This window comes from Pithys albifrons, chromosome 4, assembly GCF_047495875.1.
Source record: "Pithys albifrons albifrons isolate INPA30051 chromosome 4, PitAlb_v1, whole genome shotgun sequence".
Lineage (NCBI taxonomy): Eukaryota > Metazoa > Chordata > Aves > Passeriformes > Thamnophilidae > Pithys > Pithys albifrons.
In genome coordinates, this window is record NC_092461.1 from 49394435 (window position 1) to 49416280 (window position 21846).

General features: G+C 41.5%; 1 protein-coding gene across 5 annotated transcripts in view; it reads right to left on the reverse strand.

Moving 5' to 3' along the window:
- Nucleotides 1–1986: 1986 nt before the first annotated feature.
- Nucleotides 1987–21846, reverse strand: part of GRHL2 (grainyhead like transcription factor 2) — a 67492-nt gene continuing 47632 nt past the window's right edge. For 4 of the 5 annotated variants that reach the window (XM_071554062.1, XM_071554060.1, XM_071554059.1 and 1 more), the window contains exons 12-16: nucleotides 20719–20750; nucleotides 19179–19273; nucleotides 13578–13663; nucleotides 7498–7562; nucleotides 1987–6274 (exon numbers count right to left, since the gene is read on the reverse strand). In XM_071554062.1, the coding sequence (XP_071410163.1) occupies nucleotides 6160–6274; nucleotides 7498–7562; nucleotides 13578–13663; nucleotides 19179–19273; nucleotides 20719–20750 (393 nt within the window). In that variant the 3' untranslated portion in view covers nucleotides 1987–6159. The remainder of the gene's footprint in view (nucleotides 6275–7497; nucleotides 7563–13577; nucleotides 13664–19178; nucleotides 19274–20718; nucleotides 20751–21846) is intronic. The other variant, XM_071554061.1, reaches the window with a different exon arrangement.

Consider the following 21846-nt stretch of genomic DNA (forward strand, 5'->3'; position numbering starts at 1 on the left):
CTCCTGGTTTAGGGCATTTTTTCCCCCCCTGAAGACTTACACACCATCATGTGGAGAGGGAGCTCAGGCTGGCAGGGTGGTAGCTCCGATTAGTTGCTCTGAGATGTGGCTCATGATGCAGCAGCCGAGCTTGTCACAGCAGGGACTCCTGCCAACCTCAGACAGGCTCTGGAGGAGGTTGCCTCATGCTCCTGTGCGTGCTCCTTAAACTCCTCAAACTTTTACCTGGGTTAAATTTGGAGCTGTGATTAGCACTGGAGAGATAAAAGTAGTTTAAATCCCATGGGAAGGTAACAGCAATCAGTGTCTATTTCCTCTTGAGAATAAACAAAACAAAACAAAAAACAAAAGCATATTTGTGGAACTGCACATTTAATATGAATTTGAGACAAGCTGGAGGCTGGATGGAGCATCAGTTACAGTGTCCAGGTACCCCCTGTGCTCAGTGAAACTTCAAACCAGCTTTATTGCATGAACTTCCCAGTGTACCAATCTCCCTGTGATGTGTGTTCTCCTTACCATCCCATTAGGGCCATAATACAATTTGGCATAAAAAGGCAGGTGTGTATGGGGATGTTTATTTGCACAGGAGTACTGAAATCCTCCACTTTGCCACCTCTGCTGGCCCATGCATCTTATATTTCAATGTGCAAAGGCCAAGGCTTTTGTCCCAGGACAGAGCCTGGCTCCAGGTGATGGCCACCAACAGGCACTGGAGAACATCTTGCACCCCCACAGTCCAGGACTGGACCTCTGACTGTCATGGAGGACAGAATCTGAGACCGTGTGGTCCCTGGATCTGGCCCCATCTGGGAAACAGCATGCTCCAGAACCTATCACTGCTTTCAGCAGCACGAATTGAGTCAAGAGATGGTGAAGGTACCAAAAACTGCAGCTTTGCTTCTCTAGTGAGTCCCCTAAAGTTTCGGTCAGGAGCTAGAGGAGGGGTGTTTTGCTCCCCACTTCTTAAAAGACTGTGTGAGTCACCTTGCTAAACCCAGGCTCAGCCATGCTAGAAACAGTCCAGCCTCTTGAGCATGCAGTGGGTGCAGCAGTTCCTGTCAGCCCACACAATTCTCCACACTCCTCCATGGCCTCGCAGATGTAGTATTGCCAACCACTCAGCTTCAAAGCATTCACATTGTAAGAGCCACTCAGCAAAATTACTTCCTATAAAACATTAAATTAAACATCTATCACAGGCAGTGTCCAGGAAACATAATTACCTTAAAGAGCTCCATGGGAGCTGGTCCTGGCTCACCCTGAGTCATCCAGAGCACTGAACAACTCCACCCCACTGTAAGACAGGGCTGTCCTGCTACTGCTTGGGGAGCCTCCCTTTGCTGATGCAAATGTTTTCCCAAGCAATGTCCCACTTAGATGTTCTCACCTCCAGGATTCTTATTTGAATAGCCAAAGTCAGCTGGTGAATGAAATGGCTGATGAAAATGTTTTACTGCAACATGCATGGCCAGGTATGCTTCATTGCTTTGGGTACCCAGGGCACAGCAGGAGCAGAGGCAGGTAATAAACTCATTCCAGGTGCCTAGGAGCCACCAAGATGAGAGTACCAGAGCTTTCAGCCAGGTTCCCAGGACACTCCAAGTCACAGAATCATGGAACAGTTGGGGTTGGAAGGGGCCTCTGTAGTTCATCTGGTCCAACCCCACCTGCTCAAGCAGGGTAAGTGAGGGTTTGTTGTGCAGGACCATGTCAAGGCAGCTTTTAATACCTCCAGATAGAGACTCCACAACCCCTCTGGGCAACCCATTCAAGTGCTTGGTCACACTCACAGTAAAGAAGTGTTTCCTGATTTCAGAGGGAACCTCTTGTGTTTCAGTGTGTGTCCACAGCCTCTGGTCCTGTCACTGGGCACCACTGAGAAGAGCCTGACTCCATCCTCTCTGCGCTTCACTTCAGGTATTTGTACATACTGATACTATCTCTCCTGAAGAGATGTAGTAATACACACCACAGCAACAGAAATATTATCTCATACATAGGAATATTTATTTTTTCCTTCTTAAAAATGTACAAAAAATAAAATAACTGTATTTACAGTTTATCAAACCCTTCTCCCAGTTACAACACTATTAAGTTACATGAGCTATATTCTTAATATAAAAGCACACTATTTATACATAAAGTTTCCTTGTTTGCCAGAAAGACGGCTTGTCACAATCTTTGGCACAAACTTCTCGTTTGTATCTTGTCTCAATTAATAGGAAATGGAAGCACGTATAAACATTTAATAACCTTTACATTTTAAAAGTCATAAGATACTCCTTTCCAGTTCCATTTCAATCAATATACAGCATGTCTGACAGCTAGAGTTTAAATTTTACTAATTGTTTGAATTAATTTACAACATTTAAACAATCCATAAAATGAAAGAGAAAAATATGTAAGAAAGACATTTGATCTCTGAATTCCAGTGACCAAAAACTTCATGAGAGAGGACAGCGAGGAATAAAACATTATTTCCTTTGTAGTTTATATTCAGTGGTAAAAATCCTCCAAAATGTCTTAACAGGGATATCACTGTACATCCACAAAGCTTCACTGAAAGGATGCACTTTATTTTGGGGGTATCAGCACCTGACTGTAACAACTAAAATTTGAGAATTTGAATGCGGGTTCATAATATCAAATGGACGGACAAAGTGCCAAATTGGTAGCAGGAACCAAAATTTGAACTTAGAAGACTGTTCTCATTTTGTACATCTCTATCAGAGTCTTTCAAAACACAACATTTACAGACACTGCACTGCTCTAACTCTTCACAGGGAAAATGCACTGAGCAGCAAGCCCCAGTTCAGGCTGCACTAGTTGAGATTCAAGACTGCTGTCTTGAAGAAGGAAAGGAAATGAGAATTTTGTTCCTTTAAATAAACAGCCACAGCAGTGCCACAAAGAGATGAAAGGAGGCAAGGCAAGAGGATTCCTGTCCCCTGCTGAACAGTAGCCAAATCTTACTTCCATTTAACTCATAATATTTGGAAGATCCAGCATTAATCAATATTTTCATTGTTTAATGTAAGCAACATGTATATTTTAACAATATACATGCAAGCACTATGTAGTGCTCAAGACATTTTAATAAAGAAGGGCAGGCACTAGGCAGGCCACTGCTTCAGAAGTTTGCATTACTTGTACTGTCCCTTTCCTCTCAGGTGAACCCTGAGAGTTTGTAGCTTACTACCACCAGCATCCAAAGTTCAGTGCTCCTCCAGCAGCTGATGCTATAGCTACAACTGAAGAGGTGCAGGATGATATACTCTTTGTAATGTCTTAGTGCTTGTGATGCACCTGCATCTAGAGCAGAGAAACAAAGCCCTTGGACCCTGGCAGATAAAGTTCAGGGAGATCATCCTTACCTAGCTCTAGCTTTTGTTTTAAAATAATCGTACCACCAATCTACTTATGTTCCTCAATGCCTGAATATTCCTTCATTGAGACTGTAAGAAGGAACTAAAGGCAGGAGTATCAGCTTTCTACTATCAGAAATTCACACACTTTAAGAAGTTTTAGAATACCTTTCAGTTAATCTTGGAAGCAACTTTCCTTCTTTGGACAATGGTTCACTGAAAGCTCCTAAAATAGTAATGGAAAGATGGCTCCTTAAAGCCATAGTATTTCTGGACGTTGAACTCACTGATCCTATGCTTATCCTTGGTGCAGGATGCTGCAGCACTCAACAGGTCCCAGATCATCTCCACCCCCCGTGTAAGACAAGAATGTCCCATTAACCTGAGCACTGATGCTGCTAGGACACCTGTGCTTCTCTGTGAACCCTAAATTCTCACTGTCCTTTCTTAATGCAGCACATTCCAACCTGGGCCAGCCCCAAGAGCCACAGACACTCCCTGTAAGACAGCTTATGCAGCAGGTTTGTTGGCAGCAGAAGCAGGGCCCAGCTCCAGCATACATTACTCCTGTGCTTCACCTGCAGCTTCCGCCCAGACATCATGACCAACTGAGAGATCCCAGCTAACATCTTGAGGGTTCCAAACACCAACAGTGAAATACGAGAACAAGCAGCATTGCTCACCAGTACTGTGTGCTGGACCCAGCTCCTAATGCCACCTATTAAAAGTGTTCTCTTTCTTTATCTGGGGTAAGTCAACATAGACTTTTTATCTCAGTCTGAGGCAAGTAGAAACAAAACAAACCATCATAAATCCCCTGTATTCCAAAGATGTTCCCTCTTGGGCAAGGTAGCAAGAGCATCTTTGTTGGAGTGTATTTCTATAAAAAGCTAAGGAACTTACAAAACTGCATCAGAAGGGGAAAGAGTGCACGACAAAAGAAGAAGGCAGGAGGAAGACAACACACTTTGCCTTACAGGCATATGTCAATTCTGGGCATGTTAGCCCTGACACTAACAGCCTGAACTTTTTATAGTTTCTGGTCCCACAGAAACTTTGACACGTAGCTAACATTTTTATTCCCGAAATAGAGATTTTAATGGATGCTACTGCTAATGAAGCTAAGAAAGCGTGCAATAGCTTGCAGGACAATTCATGCAAAAATATGGCCAAAGGAGGCTGGTCAGCTATCCCAGCTGCTTTGCTTGAACGTAAATAGCTCCACACAGCTCAGAACACTACACAGTGAGCCTTATTAAAATAGGTAGGGTTTCTTTATTCTATGAACCACCTAAGGTTGTGTGACTAAAGAAAAAGTGAGTGAGGAGCTCCCTACAACAGCCTGAGGAGCTGGAGAGGAGAGAGAGAGGTACTGGATTTGGATGCACTACAGACATTCAGGTCTTGAATCCCTTTTCTGGTTATTTTAGCCTGCACAGCTTTTATTTCTTCACAGAATTCATGAGACGGGGCAGAATTTGATGGGATAAACATGTAGTTCAATTTAGGTTCAGATCCGGCTCTTGTGAGAGAAACCTATCTCCACACTTCGGCTGCAGGATGCTGGATGTCCACTGGCAAAATTATTCCAGTTTTGATAAAATATTTACAGCAAGCCCAGGTTTATACCCCACCCCACTGTCCTAGGAATCAAAACAGAATCATTCAATGGTGATACAAGAGCAAGTATCCTTAAGTGTGTGAAGTCCTGTTTCTGCCAGCCTAGAGGAATGCATTAACGAGCAGGCTGCTGCAGAAAGCACCTTTCCCACCACAGGCTTAAGAAAAGGCTGCTTTGGGAGCCTCCCTTCTGTACCTCTGGACACATCAGGCAGCAGACACATGCTGTCTCTTGGATTTGGTGACAGCTGGATGGGAGACTCAGGTATCCACAGCTGGGAGCTGGGCACCTAAGGTGGACACTATTGTGCCAGAGCATTCAAGACACTGTAGCCCGGTTTGCTCTAATATTTCATATATAACTGTGTGAGTGAGGATGGAGTATATGAATGCAGATTAAGTTAGTTTCTCAATACACACTCCTGCACAGATTGCAGCAATTTAATCCTCTAGGAAAGATTCTTTTAAACCCCTAAACCCAATACATACAAAACATAGTGGCAGTAAACATGCCCACATACAGTAGTTAAAATATATTATTGCATATTATAAACATTATATACAAGGTTAAAATGGTTTCTTTACCATTTACTTACAAGTGACATTTGTAGCTGAATGCCTTACTTACAAGTCCTCATTGCTACGTGCTGAGAACTACCAGAGGTATTTGGCAAGACTATACACTATATAGAGATATGGATCAGTCTGAGCAAGTGAACTGTCAGCCACTTTCCCCATCTTTAGCACTGCAACAGCTTTTCAGCACTGACGGAGACAACTACTGCTAAAGTAAGTTATACCAGATTTCTGAAACTAGACCAGCATGATTTTTTAACATGTTTTAGAATGAGCTTATCCACACTAAAGTATGAGTTAAAATGCTGTTTCACATTTGCAGTGGGTCACCTAGTTACAAATCTGGGGGCTGGTGATTGCTTGTACACTAGAGAGTGGGGAACAATAAATAAGGGGACCAGGTTCATGTCAGTGGCCTTGTGCTTGACAACCCCATTTCTATATGCAGTGGGTGTACATGTACAGAATGGACAGTATTTTAAAAGCAGTTTTGTAACAGTTGCTCTGATCAATGTCTGTCAGGTTCCTGGAGAATCTTCTGCTTTCCACGAAGGATGAAATGCTGTGGTTCCTTACAAAAAGGTTCTGCCTGAGGCTAGATCTCTGTCAGTGTGATCTTGAAGCCTTCAGCCATGCTCTCCATGTGCAGGATGAATGTGTCCTCATTGGAGTAGTGCTCAATAATGTTGTCATCCATGTTTACCAGGATACTGGTGACAAAGGTAAAAATCAATGTTTTTATGCACCAGGACGCTGGAAGGGAAAGCCACGCACTCTGCCACATTTGCTCATTCTCTACAACACAAAAAGACTCCAGCACATGCCAGTACAGTGTCACTACTGGAATCATCATCAAGATCTGCCCCATAGTCCCTTATATTCTTTAGATTAGAGACTGCTCCCTGCCAAAGTAGCTAAGAGACATGCCAGCACTGAGAGGTTAACACTCTCAAGCTGCCTACAAGATGAGCTGACCTCCAGATTCCTGACAGACCCAGCTAGCTGGTGCTTCCCATGCCTGGTGTTGGCTCCCCCAGGGAGTGCTACTCTGTGCCACTTCTCAGATGTCACATGAGCTGCTGCACCTCTGTGGTGTGAGCTGCTAGCACAGGGAAGCAGTGCAATTTGTGGTCTGTACACAGCTCACAGAACCAGAACTCAGCTTGGATGTGAGAACATCGACAACTATTAGAAGTGTATATGAGCATTTTCCTCACTCTCAACTTCAAAGTGTTCCCTCTAACAATCACTTGGAAATGGTACTAGAAAGAAGCAAAACATGAGAAGTTTCAACTGTCTTCTCAAAAGCTAAAATAATCTCCAGACACAATGCCCTAACTTAGAGTTACAGCTCTGTAATGAAACTAAATTACTGGTTTAAAATTCTATCACTACAATACTGTGGTTAAATAGAACTAAAAAAAAAGTTAAAGTGGAGAGATTTAGATTTATGGCAAGGAGCCACAGCCTAGCTATTTTGAAAGCCCAGCTGTGATGTTCATGTCTAAATTTACTCAGCTGAAACCACTGCAGAAAACATGGTCTGCCTGTCTTTCAGATCGGAGAGTGGTCTACTTCGTAACACTGCAGGGAAACTCCACACTGCACTCCCAGCAAAGGCTTCTCCCATTCTGGCCCTCCATGATGTTATTAAGCATACTGTCAACAAAACAGACTTTATCCAGACATCTTTTCCAAAAACAAATTCTTTCTTCACAGTAAGTTTACGAACACTGGTCAGACAGACTGGAGACCCATCTTTCCTCCTCTGCCATCCCTCACTGTCTCCATAGATGTGAAGATTTCAAGTGCATGGGCACATCTCCTAAAAGTGTTTATACTGTGCACTACCATGAGGCCCCAAGCATAATTGGGATCTCTGTGTACTTCTAAAAGATCCTGCATTAGATCCTTACTTAGTTAATTAACTTACCCCTTTTTGCTCTTCTTATAAAGTTTTGCAATCTTTTCAACTGGCAGCCCATATTTCTCAGAGATCTGAAATCACAAAAAGAAAAGAAATACCATTAAAGACTAAAAAGAAATACAAAATTATCACCTTTTACCTTACATAAAGCATTAAAACAAAATCTCTGCCAACTTTGAGAGGATAACTATATAGGAAAGTCACTCATGACCATATCACAATTTCATTTAAGGATGACTTGGGAAGGAATAATCCTGAACGGCTTGATCAAAACTACAATTGTTTCCATCCAGAAACCAGAAGACCATAGTTTTTATAGGGTGTGAGTCATCAAAACTGCCTCAGCATCTCCTACTGCTCTGCTCAAGAAGTCAACATTCTTCCCAGCTTCTGATTTTATGAGGAAATTTCAATCTCATCTTTCTATTGTTTCTTAATCTGATTTTATTAGGCTCATGGAAGCAAAGGCTTCCTCCACTAGGCAGAAGGCAGATGTATGGCAACCCAAAAAGAGCTGACGGACCAATGGATCAACAAATACATGCACATTTCTTTTCTCAAAGATATTGTAAGGTTTTGTTAACAGGACTCTCCATGGTGGTACTTTTGTCTGAAAAGTATCTTTGGGGTACTTTTTATTGTGGGAGGGCTACCAACATGCTCCATAAGGGACTAGGAAGCTTCAGTATTGTTGGGGAGGTGACTCAGTCTAATTACTCTTAGTGGCAAAATGAGAACACTTTGCCTCACAAACATCATCTGGGTGTACAGATAACAAGATGAGATGTCACAGAAAAGTGTGTTAACAGGAAAAGGACTTGTAAAATAAACCTCTTGCTAGCTACTCAAATGATAAAGCAGAAAATATAGGACAACTTTAAAAGGAAGAACTACATAGCTACAAATAACCAGTGCCAACAAGTACTTCACTAGGATACTTTGGAATTGCTTTGCAGCAATGTATTAGCAACTTTTTTGGATGTCCATTCTGCAGTGAGTCTGTGCTCATGGAGATGGTGTCCGTCCCTTAGCTCTCCATCTGAGCCAGGTTTCCTTTTCAAATCATGACTTCTTTGAGGAAAAAGGTCTCACAGCTCACACTTTGGAAAAGGATTGCCCCAAAAGGCAAAATAATTACAGAAAAATTACTTCTTTTTGTCAGTGATTAATGTTTTGTGACACTCTACTGCCAAGCAAAGTAAGTTTCCCACTCTTCCCAGGTGAAATAAAGTTGCAGCTAAATAGCTGACTAGTTATCTTTTGCATTAGAGAACGGAAATGCAAAATTAAAAATTCATTTAAAGACTGCCAAACATTAGTCACTGTAAAATCCTTTCTTTGTGTTTACATTCAGACTTACATTGAGAAAAGGTGGTATTTTAGAGAAGTAAATTACAGCAATTATAAAATAGAAAATGGAAAGCAAGTGATGGATACACTTTGCACCAAGGACAGAATCAAACAGCCACAGGCTGAGCTTCAAGGACAGCTTCTTTCCAGAGAGCCAAGACTCTTTGGGAGAGAGAACTAATTAGCCCATACTTACTTACATCACCTATAATTGTCATTTAATCCAAGATTCAACTTTGTACTTAAAAAATACAGCATAACTCCAAGATTCTGAAGAACCAATAAAAATTCTTTTAAATTGCAAAGAGTTTCCTCTGATGGTGTTAGCACACGTTTGTGGCTAACAGAAAGGGGACTAACTGATAAGGTACACTAGATTCATCCACTCCCTAAGCTTTCCACCTAGCAGAGATCAAAATACAATTTAAATTCAGGTAGTATTTGCTACTTCAGTTTTATTTGCACCAGCATGTTTCACTGCCCTTTTGGATATGGTGCTGGAGATACTGATCATAGTCCTGGTTCCGTGTTTTCACCTGCCTGGAGAGAGGCCTAATTCTGCATCAAGGCTGCACAAGCCCCCATGCTGTCCAGTCACACTGTCCCTGCTGTGGGGACTGGTCCGCTTTGCACATTTATAAGAAGAGCTTCACCCTACTTGTCTTGTATCTCACACAAGCATCCCCGTTATTGTGGACTACAAACCAAAACTTTTCCACTCTGAGCTCTATATAACTTATGCAAAAGGCTCTGTGTAGTCTATGGAAAAGCTATGCAACCACATGCACAGGGTGGAAATACATCCTGCAAAGAAGTTCCCTAACATACTCATCTGGAGCACATTTGAATGTTTGCTCCAAACAGGGTTGAACAACCGTGATTTGAACCCCGGGTTGGCCACATCCCTATGTTAGATGTCCTAACCTATTCCAGCTACCTTTTATCACAGACAGGACAGGTGCCCCACCCAGACTTCATCAATGAAGTGCACACTCTGTGCACTTAAATCCAAGGGAGGATCCATGGACAGGATCCCCAGCAGAAGGAATAACCTATCACTGGCCAGAAGCACTTGTTGTAGCTACTCACACCTTCACCCTCACTCACTATCTATTCCTCTCTACCACCATGTTTCCAAGTTTCCCTTCCTTCAATGCCCACGGAGGGCAGCTGACTGATGTGTGGCTGGTGACTTCTCTGGGGTATCCAGGTGTCACACTGTGAGAGCAAATCTTGACTGTCTTAGAGAAGTTTTCAAAGAAATGTCCATGTTCTTTATACCCCTTCTTATCCTCTGGCTTTGCTTACCATGAACAGAATGATATAAGCAAGATGGTGTTGAACTTTTGTATCTGTGGTTTTATTGTATCCCTAATTTTGAGATTTCATGTAAAGAAATAATAAAAATGGCTCCATTTCATTAGATTGTTGAAAAAATCCTCTGTAACAAGCAACAGAAAAAACCTGCCACCTGAAACTGCAGGAAGTGTCACAACTGTGTGAACATGAGGAAACAATTTATCTTCCTTTCTGGGTTGTTAATTCTGAAATCTACTGATATTGTAAAGATCAGTACTTGAAGACACTTTTCATTGACTTCATGCAAATAAACAAGCAGAGCAAAACATTCCTGTGCCAAGGAGATTTAATAGCAGTTAATATACAGCATTCTGCACATTCCAGCATAAATCTTCCCTCAGATATTTGGGATACCCAACACTCACACATTCCAAATGCTGCTCAAAGCAGTTTGGGACTCTGGGACACCACTTCCTACATAAACTATGAGAGTCTGGGCTGAGAAAGCCTTGCCTGTCACACTGCCCATGACAGGTGTAGGATTTATATAACATGCAGGGATCAGTGAGCTTTGCAAAAGACTTCCAGCTGACTGAATAAGCACATTTCTCAGGAACCCCTAGGGATTCAGTCAGTTATACCAAACGGCAAACTGTGGAAGCAAGGCTCAAAGTGGGGGTATGGGAGAGCCTCCTCCTCACAGGCTCAGAAAACAAGACTCCAGTACAAATGTACTAAGTCCTGCTGCAGAATCCAAAAAAGCACAGCCAGCATCTGCTAGGCCTTCTCACTTAACACCCTCTTCTCTGGGTGTTTGTTGCCAATGAAGGGAGTATAGTAGGATATTGCGGATAAATCACAATTTGTATGGAAGTTGCAGCCAACTTCCATACAAAACAGGATTTCTCACCTGACCCCAAGCAGGTTACATTAAATTTTAATGAAATGTTTTTTTAGATGAATACTTTTCCTTATCATATCCATTGTCCATCTGCCAATCTTCTGAGCAGAGAATTCTTTTTTTTCCCTTGGGATGCCTGAAGCAGTGTGACAGCCTCCAGACTGGCACTGAAATAGCTATCTGGGTGTCCCTTTGGGCTGAGGTCCCCTGGCATGGCATGTTTGTGTGATTGCACAAGCCAACAGAAATGCTCTCTGCTGGAGTCAGGAAGACAGCAAGGACAACATCTGGGCTGGTTGAGGCATGTAGGAAAACATGTTTTTGTTGGAAGATCACATATACAGGCATATATCTAATAAGCTTCAGTCTAAGCTACTTCTGTTGAAGTCATCTGTTAGTTTTTAATTATAGAAAGACTTTGGGACGCTTGAATTTCCCAGTTGAGACTGCCTTCTATAACTGGAAAAAATACACGATTCTGTACAATGTAAGACTGGAGTACTAACTGAAATAAACAGTTATCCTGCCTTTGGATCAGGCTGAAAGCAGGATTTAGAGCTGGTCAGTTACCACATATGTGATGCTTTGCGATGGACAATTGTTTTGCTGTTTTCTGTTGACCAAGACTGACTAATGAAAACCAAACATATGCATCACTTCCTGAGATATACTATATTTCTGAAACCTGATACCTCTAGATATTTGCCAAAGGAAAGAAATCTGAGAAGGAATCTGAGTGGTCATTTGGAATGGAGGTATATGTGAGAATAAAATAAACACAGGATCTGAGAAAACAACATCATTAATAACAGAAAATTAGGAGAAAGCCACAGACCAGGAATAGCAATTAATGAAAAATTAAAAAAAAAAAGTCAAATCCATAAACAGAGAAGGAGGGTATGATTCAGGGTCACTGAAGCTCTCTTTCAGATCTAGGGCTCAGTAATATTCAGAGACTCACTTCCTAAATTCTTGGTACCAAGTTTAGAATTGAGCATTTAGGATGTGCACAATTACAAAATTACATGATTTGTTTAAATGACTACAGAGAGAGTATCTAAGAAAATGCAGTTTGACAGCCTTTTGGCATTGGTTTATCCACAATATCCTACCAAAGAGAATTAAAATTTTCAGAATGTGTTCCTTCCAGTGAACTGGGTCAGTTTATAACAGATTAGATTTCTCTGGTGCCAAAAACATGCCAATGAGTCAGCAGCTGCACTGTCTGAAGTATGCAGAAACCTTTCCTGCTTCTGCACCAGCTTTGTTTCGGTTCGACAGTGACTGGAGAACATAGGGAGGTACAGACCAGTGAAGATAAAATATTCATGCTAGCTTGAAAGGTTGTAGAAGGATTATAACATTCTTTTAACTTCCATACAAAGACAAGATGAAACTGTGTTACAGCTTACCATGAATCAGACTGCAGCCTCTTCAAACAAAGCCTGGTTTTTGTTACAATGTGCTCTGCCTAACAACTGAGCTGCAGTCACAGCTAACAAACAGTGTTGGCAAAAGCACAGTTAGGACATCCTTAGCATGCTGCTGACTCTCAGAGATACCCTGACTTGAAGAGGTGGTTTAAACAACTTCACTAACCCACAAATCTTTTTCTGCCTTCTGCTACTGGCCAAATATTGACCAAATAACTCGATCTTTACTGCATTAGAAGTGCCTGGTCTGTGCAACAAGACACTGTGACAGTTTTAAGAGAGTATGAATATACACACTTCTAGTGCTTGGCTGAGCTCTCTAGGGACACTTTCATCCATTCCCATCTTCTCTCCTACACATAACCAAACCTGGAAATCAATTCAATATCCCACATGTCAGTCTCAGATTAGTCCCCACCACTGACTCTTCTCTCTCCAAGTTTCACACATCTACTAGCCATCAGCTCATAGAAACAGGATTAAATAGGGAAATAGAAACTCTCATAATGACAGCTAATGGGTAACAGCGAAAACTCAAGTCGAAGACACAGCAAAGAAGCAGGTCGGTAGGTAGGTCACTGCAAGTGAGGGCTAAGGAAGGAATCTGAGACAAGAGGTATGAATGTCAAGTCTGCAGTGGCTCAGCACCTGTCCCTCACTGCTGAACAGCAATTGCACAAAAGCTGTATGGAAATAGTGAATCCCTGGGCCTTTTCTGGAAAAGATGGCTGTGAACATACTGATGGGCATTACAGGAAAAGATGCAACAGGCTCTTAACCATCAAGTTAAGAAACAAACATTTCAGACATGAAACCAGTACCTCTCTGCTTCCCTGACACTGGTAATTACTGCCATTCCTCAAGGCTCGGGTCTCCAATAACCACCTCTGTGACACTGTTTAAGCCCAGCAACCTGCTGACAACACTGAATTCAGGACATGCCAGCATTTCAGAGGTGCGTGTCAGAAAGCCTTTATGAAATGCTTTAAATGTGCTTGAGAAAAACTTCACCTTTATATTATGATTTATCTCAATAATACATGGAAAGTCTGAAGATTTTCTTGCCAAGAAAGACAAACAATGTTAGGACACCAGATACTTACAGCTTCCATTAGCCCCTTTACTGTGGGTGATTTCAGCATCAAAGCATCAAACACCTCATCTGTCTCCTTCCTCACATACAAAAGCACTGAAATAGAAAAAAAAGTCAAACTTGGAGCAGGTTCAGTTAATTGTACAGATGAAACACCTCACACTGAATAGAAAAACAAATATTAATCCACAACAGATAAAATGAATTGCCAAGATGGTTTGCACTTAAAAAAATGTACTTTCAATATCATAAGTGATCTAAACATGGACAACACATTACAGTTGCTTTGAAAACATAGTAATGAAAATTCAACAAATTTAATCTAATGTGAGGAATCTGTACCTTCCAGAATCTAAATCTTTATTTACAGAAAGAAGCTAAAAAGCACTTCATCCCTGTCCCTTGGTCACAGGACAAAATAAACAAGCTAGGTTTTCCTAAAGCCGTGTCTTGGCTTGTACCTCTCATGGCTTCATCTAAAAGCCTGGGAAAGGACATTCAAAAAGGTAAATCTGGTTTGTCATTATCTATGCCTTTGAAAACAAAATCAGTGAAAAGGTAAAGAAATAGTTCTCTCTGACATGACTACAAATGGTCTGACCAGTCTGAAAATAAACACTGAGAAAATGAGTTCAAAGTCATTTGAGACTTTACAGGGGAGACATTCAAGAGTATAGCTGGCAGGCAGGCCAGTGTGTCCACCCCTGCTCAGGTACCCAAATGCCATTTCTGTTCCTCTTCCTCCCTCAGATGTCCTGCCATGTCTCAGCCATTTGCAGGCGCAGTGCCCTGCCCTCTCTAGCTCTTGGTTTTTCCTCACTTGTACAGGTAAAAAGAGGAAACTTGCTGCTATGTGACAAAAACAAAGCAGACAGCTACAAAGCAAATAAGCATAAACACCAGGAAAGTGTTTTAGGCATAATCTCATATGACTGGTAAGTAGCAGGTTAAAGAAGATGCTCTACAATTTATTTTGTTTCCTACATAAACTGCCTTTTCAAACAGCAGTGCTGCACATGAGGTACAAACATACATGCACTGCCAGGTATTTCATAACTGTGTGACAAATTACACTGGTAATCCTTTTTTTTTCTTTTGGTAGACATCTTTTGAGACTGCAAATTCTTGGGGTCCAAAAGATATCTTTAGGAGGCAACTCAACACATGATGTGCATATGAACCAACAGAGATGATGGTATTTTTCATCCAGAAGTAATTGTTTTGAAGCTAATTCTCAGGTCAAGACTAACAGGATGGACTCAGGGCTATTTGCAGAGAATTTTAACTTCTTTGCCTAGGTTTGGAAATGACTGAAAAAAAGTTAAAACATGGGCAAATCAGTTCCCTGTCTTGGTCTACAAATCAGACATGCTAAACAATGATGGGGTTTTTTTCATCTTTAATTCAGAAGTACAAGCTACAAAACTGCTACTGACTTTCAAAGCCACATCCTTTTCACCTACACTTTGGCAACTCTTTGGGACCTGCTTGAGAATGCCCTTTAAAAGGACTTAAGAGGCTGAGGTAACTTTGGGTCACAACTTAAGTGACTGTCAGAATGTAAAAGAACAAAAAAAATCAACGTAAGAGTTAAATTTTACTAGGTCTCATATGTTTAATTGCATGAGCGAGAACTCACTCTGTGTGCTAATTTGACCAGTACTAACACATTAATTTGGTAATTCTTTCCTTTTGTACTAGAAGGCTGTCCTGGAACTCCTGGCTTTACAAATGTCTGGACCTCTGTCACCCTTAACAATTACAAACATATCTGAGAGGAGCAAAAAAAATCACTTGGTCCAAGGTTCACGCTGGGGACATTACACAATTCCAGTGCCGAGCTTTAAATCCCTCTGTTGTGCTTGGTGTGCCAGGCAACATTATGCTGAATGAAGGATCCATTACAAGGATAACGGAGAACTTGAATCACTCTTATATACACAGAGAGCCAGGATTAGTAAACATATGGGGGGTTGTTGGTTTTTCCTTTCCCCTGACAGATGTGAAAATCCTGGCTTTGAATCACTAGGGCACTTTTCCCTAAATGACTTCTGGTGACAGTGATGCCTTAGGAAGCCCTTGTCTCATCTCTGTCCTGATGCTCTGTGACTCTGGCCTATCTCAATGAATTTTCCTGGGTGATAAACTCTCAAAAAGCAGATGTGAGTGAAAAAACAACCCTTTTTTGAGTTGTTCTTCAAACAGATCAAATCCCTGAGTCCATGTTAACAGTGCAGCCCCACAAGCCTTCGTGCCGGCAGAGCTGTGGAGAGGTGGCCAGCTGGCTTGGAGCAGGAGGCACAGCCAGAGTGGAGGGAGAGGGGCTCACTGGTGTGAGTGACTGTGACCATGTAACATAAGTTATACTTACACCCTCTGATCCTACTGTCCCCACGTTCATGGCATGTAGATGGGTTCACTTCAATAATACAGATTACAGTATTGGGCAGGGGGTGGGGGTGGAGGGGAAATCTTGTACCAGGTAATGAGCTTTTTTTTTTACTGAGAGTTAAAAGATAAATTCAAATTTATCTGACATCTACACTGCCTGGCTGGCCTTAGTTCTTAACCTTCTTACCAGCACTGAAATCCACTGTAGTCCCTAATATTCTTTAGATGTTAAAAAAGAATTGCAAAAGATGAGGAGTGATAAATTTATCTTTAGTTACTTAACAAATAGACCCCGATACATCAAATTAGAGTGGCAAACAGCCTTTGCTGAAGGCAAGGGATGTTGTTGCACCTGGTAGATTTTTGGAAGCCAGGCCACCAAACTGAGGATTTAGGTGCGAATGCAGAACAGTGTTAGACACCTCTTTTAAAGACGTTAACAACAACAGACATGTGGCAAAAATGAAACTAAGGACACAATGGGACAGTAAGACTTGGAACATTAGGAAGGTCTGAGGCCAGGCAGTACCAACACTGTGACTGACACCCTATGAACAATGACTACAGTGTCTGTAAAGTGGTCTCTGGATGGAGACGTGGTACATCTTAGTCAAGGAAAGTAGAGCTGGTAGCTGTGACCTGGATTTCCTTTCTCACATTTGTAGTTTTCACTATTGCCCAGGCACAAATTTCCTTGGTGACAGTGTGAATGCTGTCCTTGACATGGATGGTTCACAAACCACAACTGTTATAAATCCAAAATGTTTCAGTGCAGTTTAACGTGACCTTCCTGAGAGACAAAGGCTAGGCAAAACCAGTTTTCTTCAAGCTGAGAACTACAGCACTGGAAATCAACCTGATCTGTAACTCAGCAGCTGGATTTATAATTAATGGGAAACTCCTATGAAATCTGAAAGGGAAAGTGATTTGAGAACTCAAAACAGGAAAAGGCCACAAGTCCAGCCAAGTAACTAGCTACATTGCACATTTGGTACAGATTAACATACTTCATGTTTCTGTGTCGGGCACTTGTACCTCTCTTAGAGGTCAGGAGATGAAAGAATAAACCACAAAGATCCAGCTACCTGAATGAGAATGTGAAAACCTTTTTTTACTGTGGTTTACAAATCCCTTCAAACCTGTTCTCTTGCAGGCTGTCCCTTAATCCCTTTGCTTCCACCAGACAGTATTACAATTAGGTCCACCAGACAGAGGTGAGGCTACACATTGTCACTTCAATTCTTCAGCCGGGCTTGGACCCCTCATTGGTTGCTACTTATCTGCACTGCTCTGCTAATGAGCTACCTTGGAATTACATTGCTTTTAGTGTGTATTTTCCCATGTTAGACCTGCTCTCTCTCAAACATTACACCAGTGCCCCATCTATACCAGCTCTCTAGGAGTTGTAGATTCAACTGTACCAAATAAAGCTGGGAGAAAAAAAGCTTCTAATATGGCTAAACTGGAGGAGAAAAAAAGCTAAACATTTTAATACTCAGTGACTCCTGTGGCAAAGACAGCATTATCAAATGGGGATATTCAGCTAAACTCCGTCAGCACAATCCCAGATGCAGGGTTCTGGATGGCAGGAAGTTCACCAGAGCAAAGGCCATGCTGGAAAAAACTTGGCCTCCAGCCAGCATAGTCTAAGTTTCAAGAAACACTGAACAGGAAAGGAATGTGAAGAGAGCATCCTCCAGCTTCTCTGGTGCCGTGCCTCTCCTGAACTTAATTAGTTAAACACAGTTCTGCCACCAGTTCAATTCTTTTTTCTTTCTAATCCTACCCTTGAAATGCTTGCACATCCTGGACAATATTAAAACAACTAACCACAGCAAAGGACACGAATAACCAAAGTAAACCACTATCTCCTTGCAGGCAACTTCCCAGGCTTCTAGCTGGGAAACTCAGGTGAAATTGTAGAAAATGACAGTTCTAGATGTAGCCCTCATAGCTGTCCCTCTTCTGCTTGATAGAGCCCTGACCATGTGAATTTGGCCAAGGTTTGAGTTAACCAAATGCAAGTCTGTGGTCAGTGCTGACCTCACATAATTAATTAAATATTTAATTAAAAGGAGAGTATGTTCATATTTATTTCAAGAAGATATCAGTCTCTATCCTATAATCTTGTACGCTTCCCCCTCATTCAAGCACATCATCCTAACCGACACAGAAACTTGGCAAATGCAGGCTCATGTGAAGTTATTTCTATATAGCTCAAAGGAGTCTTACAAACGGTCAGACTAAGAACAATCAAGCTCACTTCTGTGCCTTGTTGCTTTTTGTCTCACAAACTGATGGGTGAACCTCAAAACAGTTGCAAGTTTGAGTTATGTAAGTTGGTCAGAGCCCTGGAGCCTCCAACAAACTTATGTGACGGAACTCATGAGACTGAAGGAATGCCAAATATTCTCCAGGGTGTTTAGCTGTGACAGTGTAGGAAGTTATCACTGATAGCACGGCACTGGAAGTGACTGTACACAAAACTGATTTTGTGGACACAAACACCCTCAGTGCAAAGTTTAACAGCCCTGCCTAAACCGTTGCTTCAATGTTGTTCAACTTAAGCCTCCCTTGTAGCAGACTGGAAAACAGGACTCGGGAGAGCCTATAAAATGCAACTGCAGTTACACTCACTTAAACAGTAAAAATCGTTAAGGGAAACAAATGCTGAAACAATTCCATTAGGTCTGCTGCAAGATGTCTTTCCATGCCTTATATTTCTAATTGGATAGGAAACTTCTAAGACTGTATTCCAGCTAATCTAAGCCTGCAGTCAGCAGGAACTTGCCTGTTAAGGTCTCTGTATTTAACCCAGTGCATCTTGCATATTTGCTTGTGATCCCAGACAGAACAAAAAAGATGAGCAAAAGTTAAAAATAGACAATCACAGATTTGCTACTGGAACATTTATGAACTATTTAGCTTGGCCAAGGATCAAGAAACTTTCTAGCTTTTTTATACTTTATATACATTTGTGTCCTGATCCCTTCTTAAGAGAGCATGAGCCCTTTATTTAAATTATTTTTTCTGTTGTTCAGTAATTTCTAGCATTTTTTAAAATGCCTCCTTATAGACTGGCAGGTGCCAAGAGCTCTTCTCCCATCTCCCCACATTTGCACACCATCTAACAACTGATTCTGTCCAAGACACACCTGCCCTTCCAAGCTTGAGGGTTTGAGTTCCACAGAATTATTTTTAACTGCTAATTGACTGTTACCTCTTTTCAGGCCCTCTTCTTTCACTTGTTTCAATGGGGATGGACCAAACTCCTCCTCCACAGGCCGGAACATCCTTTTGACCAGGACACTGCTACTAGAATACACAAAACAGGAACCATGTCACAGTAAAACTGAGCTCCCAGAAGAAGAGGAGACAACAGCAGCAGTCATGACTCACTTTATACTCTGGCAAAAACACTCACTAGCTGCTCAAGTAGCACTAGAGCAGAAACTGCAAGGATTTAGCTTTTGATGCTTATCTGAACTATCCAGGCCTCTTAATTACCCTGACTGACTGGCTGTGACAGGAAAATATGTTCCAGTGTTACTCACTAATTTGAAAACCCCAAAGGCCCTTAAGTGTTTAAATATTGAAGGAAGAGGGGTGGGGAGGAAGAAACAACTAAGTAGGGAGATAAACCCACATTTGCACATTGATTCACCTGTTTGGGGTAAAGGAGACAGCTTCGAGAAACACCAGCAGTATTTCTAAAATCCAATACCACAGAATCCAGCAAATTCAAAAGGAATAACATGCTGGGCCAGATCCAGCCCAAAGCTGCAATATGCTTCACCAGGGCAGCTGAGGGCTGAAAGAACTACAGCTGCCCCCTCTGCTTGTCATAACTCTGGCAGGACTTGGAGTCCTGGCAGAGAGAACTGAAGCTAATGTGCTTGGTGCAATAAACCCCTTTGTTTCTCAAATTACACTGTGAGCCTTATGAAGAACATTCGTTTCATAGAAGAAATAAAAAGGGCCTTGATTCCAATTCAGTGTCTGCAGCAGGTCCTTGGCCACTCCCTAGCACAGGTCACTTTTTGTGGGTTTATGGCAGTGCAGTAGTCTTACTCCAAACTCTCAGATTTAAGTCTGCTCACTTGGAATTTAAGCAACTTACAAAAGTGGAAGACTTGCACACATTATGGGCTGAACTTCAGCCACTCATATTAAAGCCCTTATTTCATGGCATCTCTAACTATTAGAGGGACTTCCATCTATTCTCCAAAGTCAGAGAGGGGTAGTTGCCATTTCCAACCATCCCATTTCCCAGGATCTCCCGTTCTCTTTCTGCTGTTCTCTTCTGGCACTTGGCCATTCTCTCTGAGTTCCGGTATTTGTCACATAGACACGTGTGTGCTGCTAAACAGCTTTCAGAAATGCAGTGAAGTTCAGTGCTTCATTAAAAATTTCCCGGTTTTTTAATTATTTGAGAACCCTTGTGCATATATAAAAGGCACTTCATTATCAAACATATTGTCCTGTCCCTGTATTGAACCTTATGGCTCTTTAAATTGTTTTATTTGGAAATGTATTAAAAAAACAACAAAAAAAGCAGACAGTTCACATGAAGAAAAAGAAAGCTACACCATAAAATAAACCTCCCTCTACAAGTTCTACATATTACCCTCTGTTAGCAATGGGAGAACATGAGAGAAGGGGGAGAAAGGAGATCAGTTTTATCTGATATCATGTTTTGTGCCTACTTTCTATGAGTTTGAACTGCTAACTGCAAAGCTTGTGAAAAATAAATGTCTTACCCTTCTCTCTCATCATCTGTATTATAGTAAACCTAGAAGGGTAGAAATAAAACACAACAATTATTCCCAAAACTCACACTTGACTCAACTGTGTTTACAAAAACACACTTGCTTAACAGAATAACTTCAAAAGGCAGAAATTACAAGTAGTTCGCTGTTTTTCATATATTAAAAATCTTTTTCCTTCTATAAAATAAAAACATCTCAAATTCTAATTGCAATCTGGAAAAAGGATATCTTAGAGAAACTGCTGTTGAATATCATCTAGTGAACATATATCAAAGTATTTTTGAAAGACACTGTCCTCTCCCTTGCTTCATATAATTTTCCCACTTATTTTACAATCCTCTAAATCAGATCACTACTCACCTAAATTAACTCTAATACAGTTTAAACAACAACACTCAAGCTTTTGTACGTATTTAATACTATTTGAATATCTAATTAAACTATAGAGAGCAACATTAAACTACAGGCCTAATGGATATACAATTACTAATGGTACAGCTGAACATTTTTTGCACAGGCTCTGAGCAGAAGCCCAAGTCCAGACCACTGTTTTGTGTAAATCCAAATAGCTCACAGTCACTGGGACCAAATTTACAACAGCAGCAAATGCAGCTAACAATAGCAGGGGAGGTATAAAATCACAGTCTGTTGTCAAAGGCTTTACAGAACAGTCAGCCAAATTCCTTGCAACATGCCAGCACTGTGGGTCTGCACCAACAAGTGCACCAGCCCTACAGCTGCTCAGTTACTGAAGGCAGGGCACCAGAGCCCTGTGTTCTGCTGGAGCAGAGCAAGCCATCTTGGATGGGTTTCCTGCACTTGTGCTGGCAAGACTCAGAGCACACTTGGCTCTCCCTGGGAGCCTTCGCTTCTAAACCTGTACAATGAAAATAGCTCAGAGGTGTGTGTGCACAAAGCTGAGGTCTGTAATTCATTCTGTGAGTTATAGCAATAAAAGACATGGCTGAACATTGCCTAAGAGCTAGGAAACTGGGGTATCTTCCAGTTAGTTTAGAAAATTATTTACAGGATTACATATACTAAGGAATGCTTCCACCTTCTCCTGTTTTGAAACAAATCCACATTCTGGTTTGAAAGCCATGAGGACAGAAGGTACCC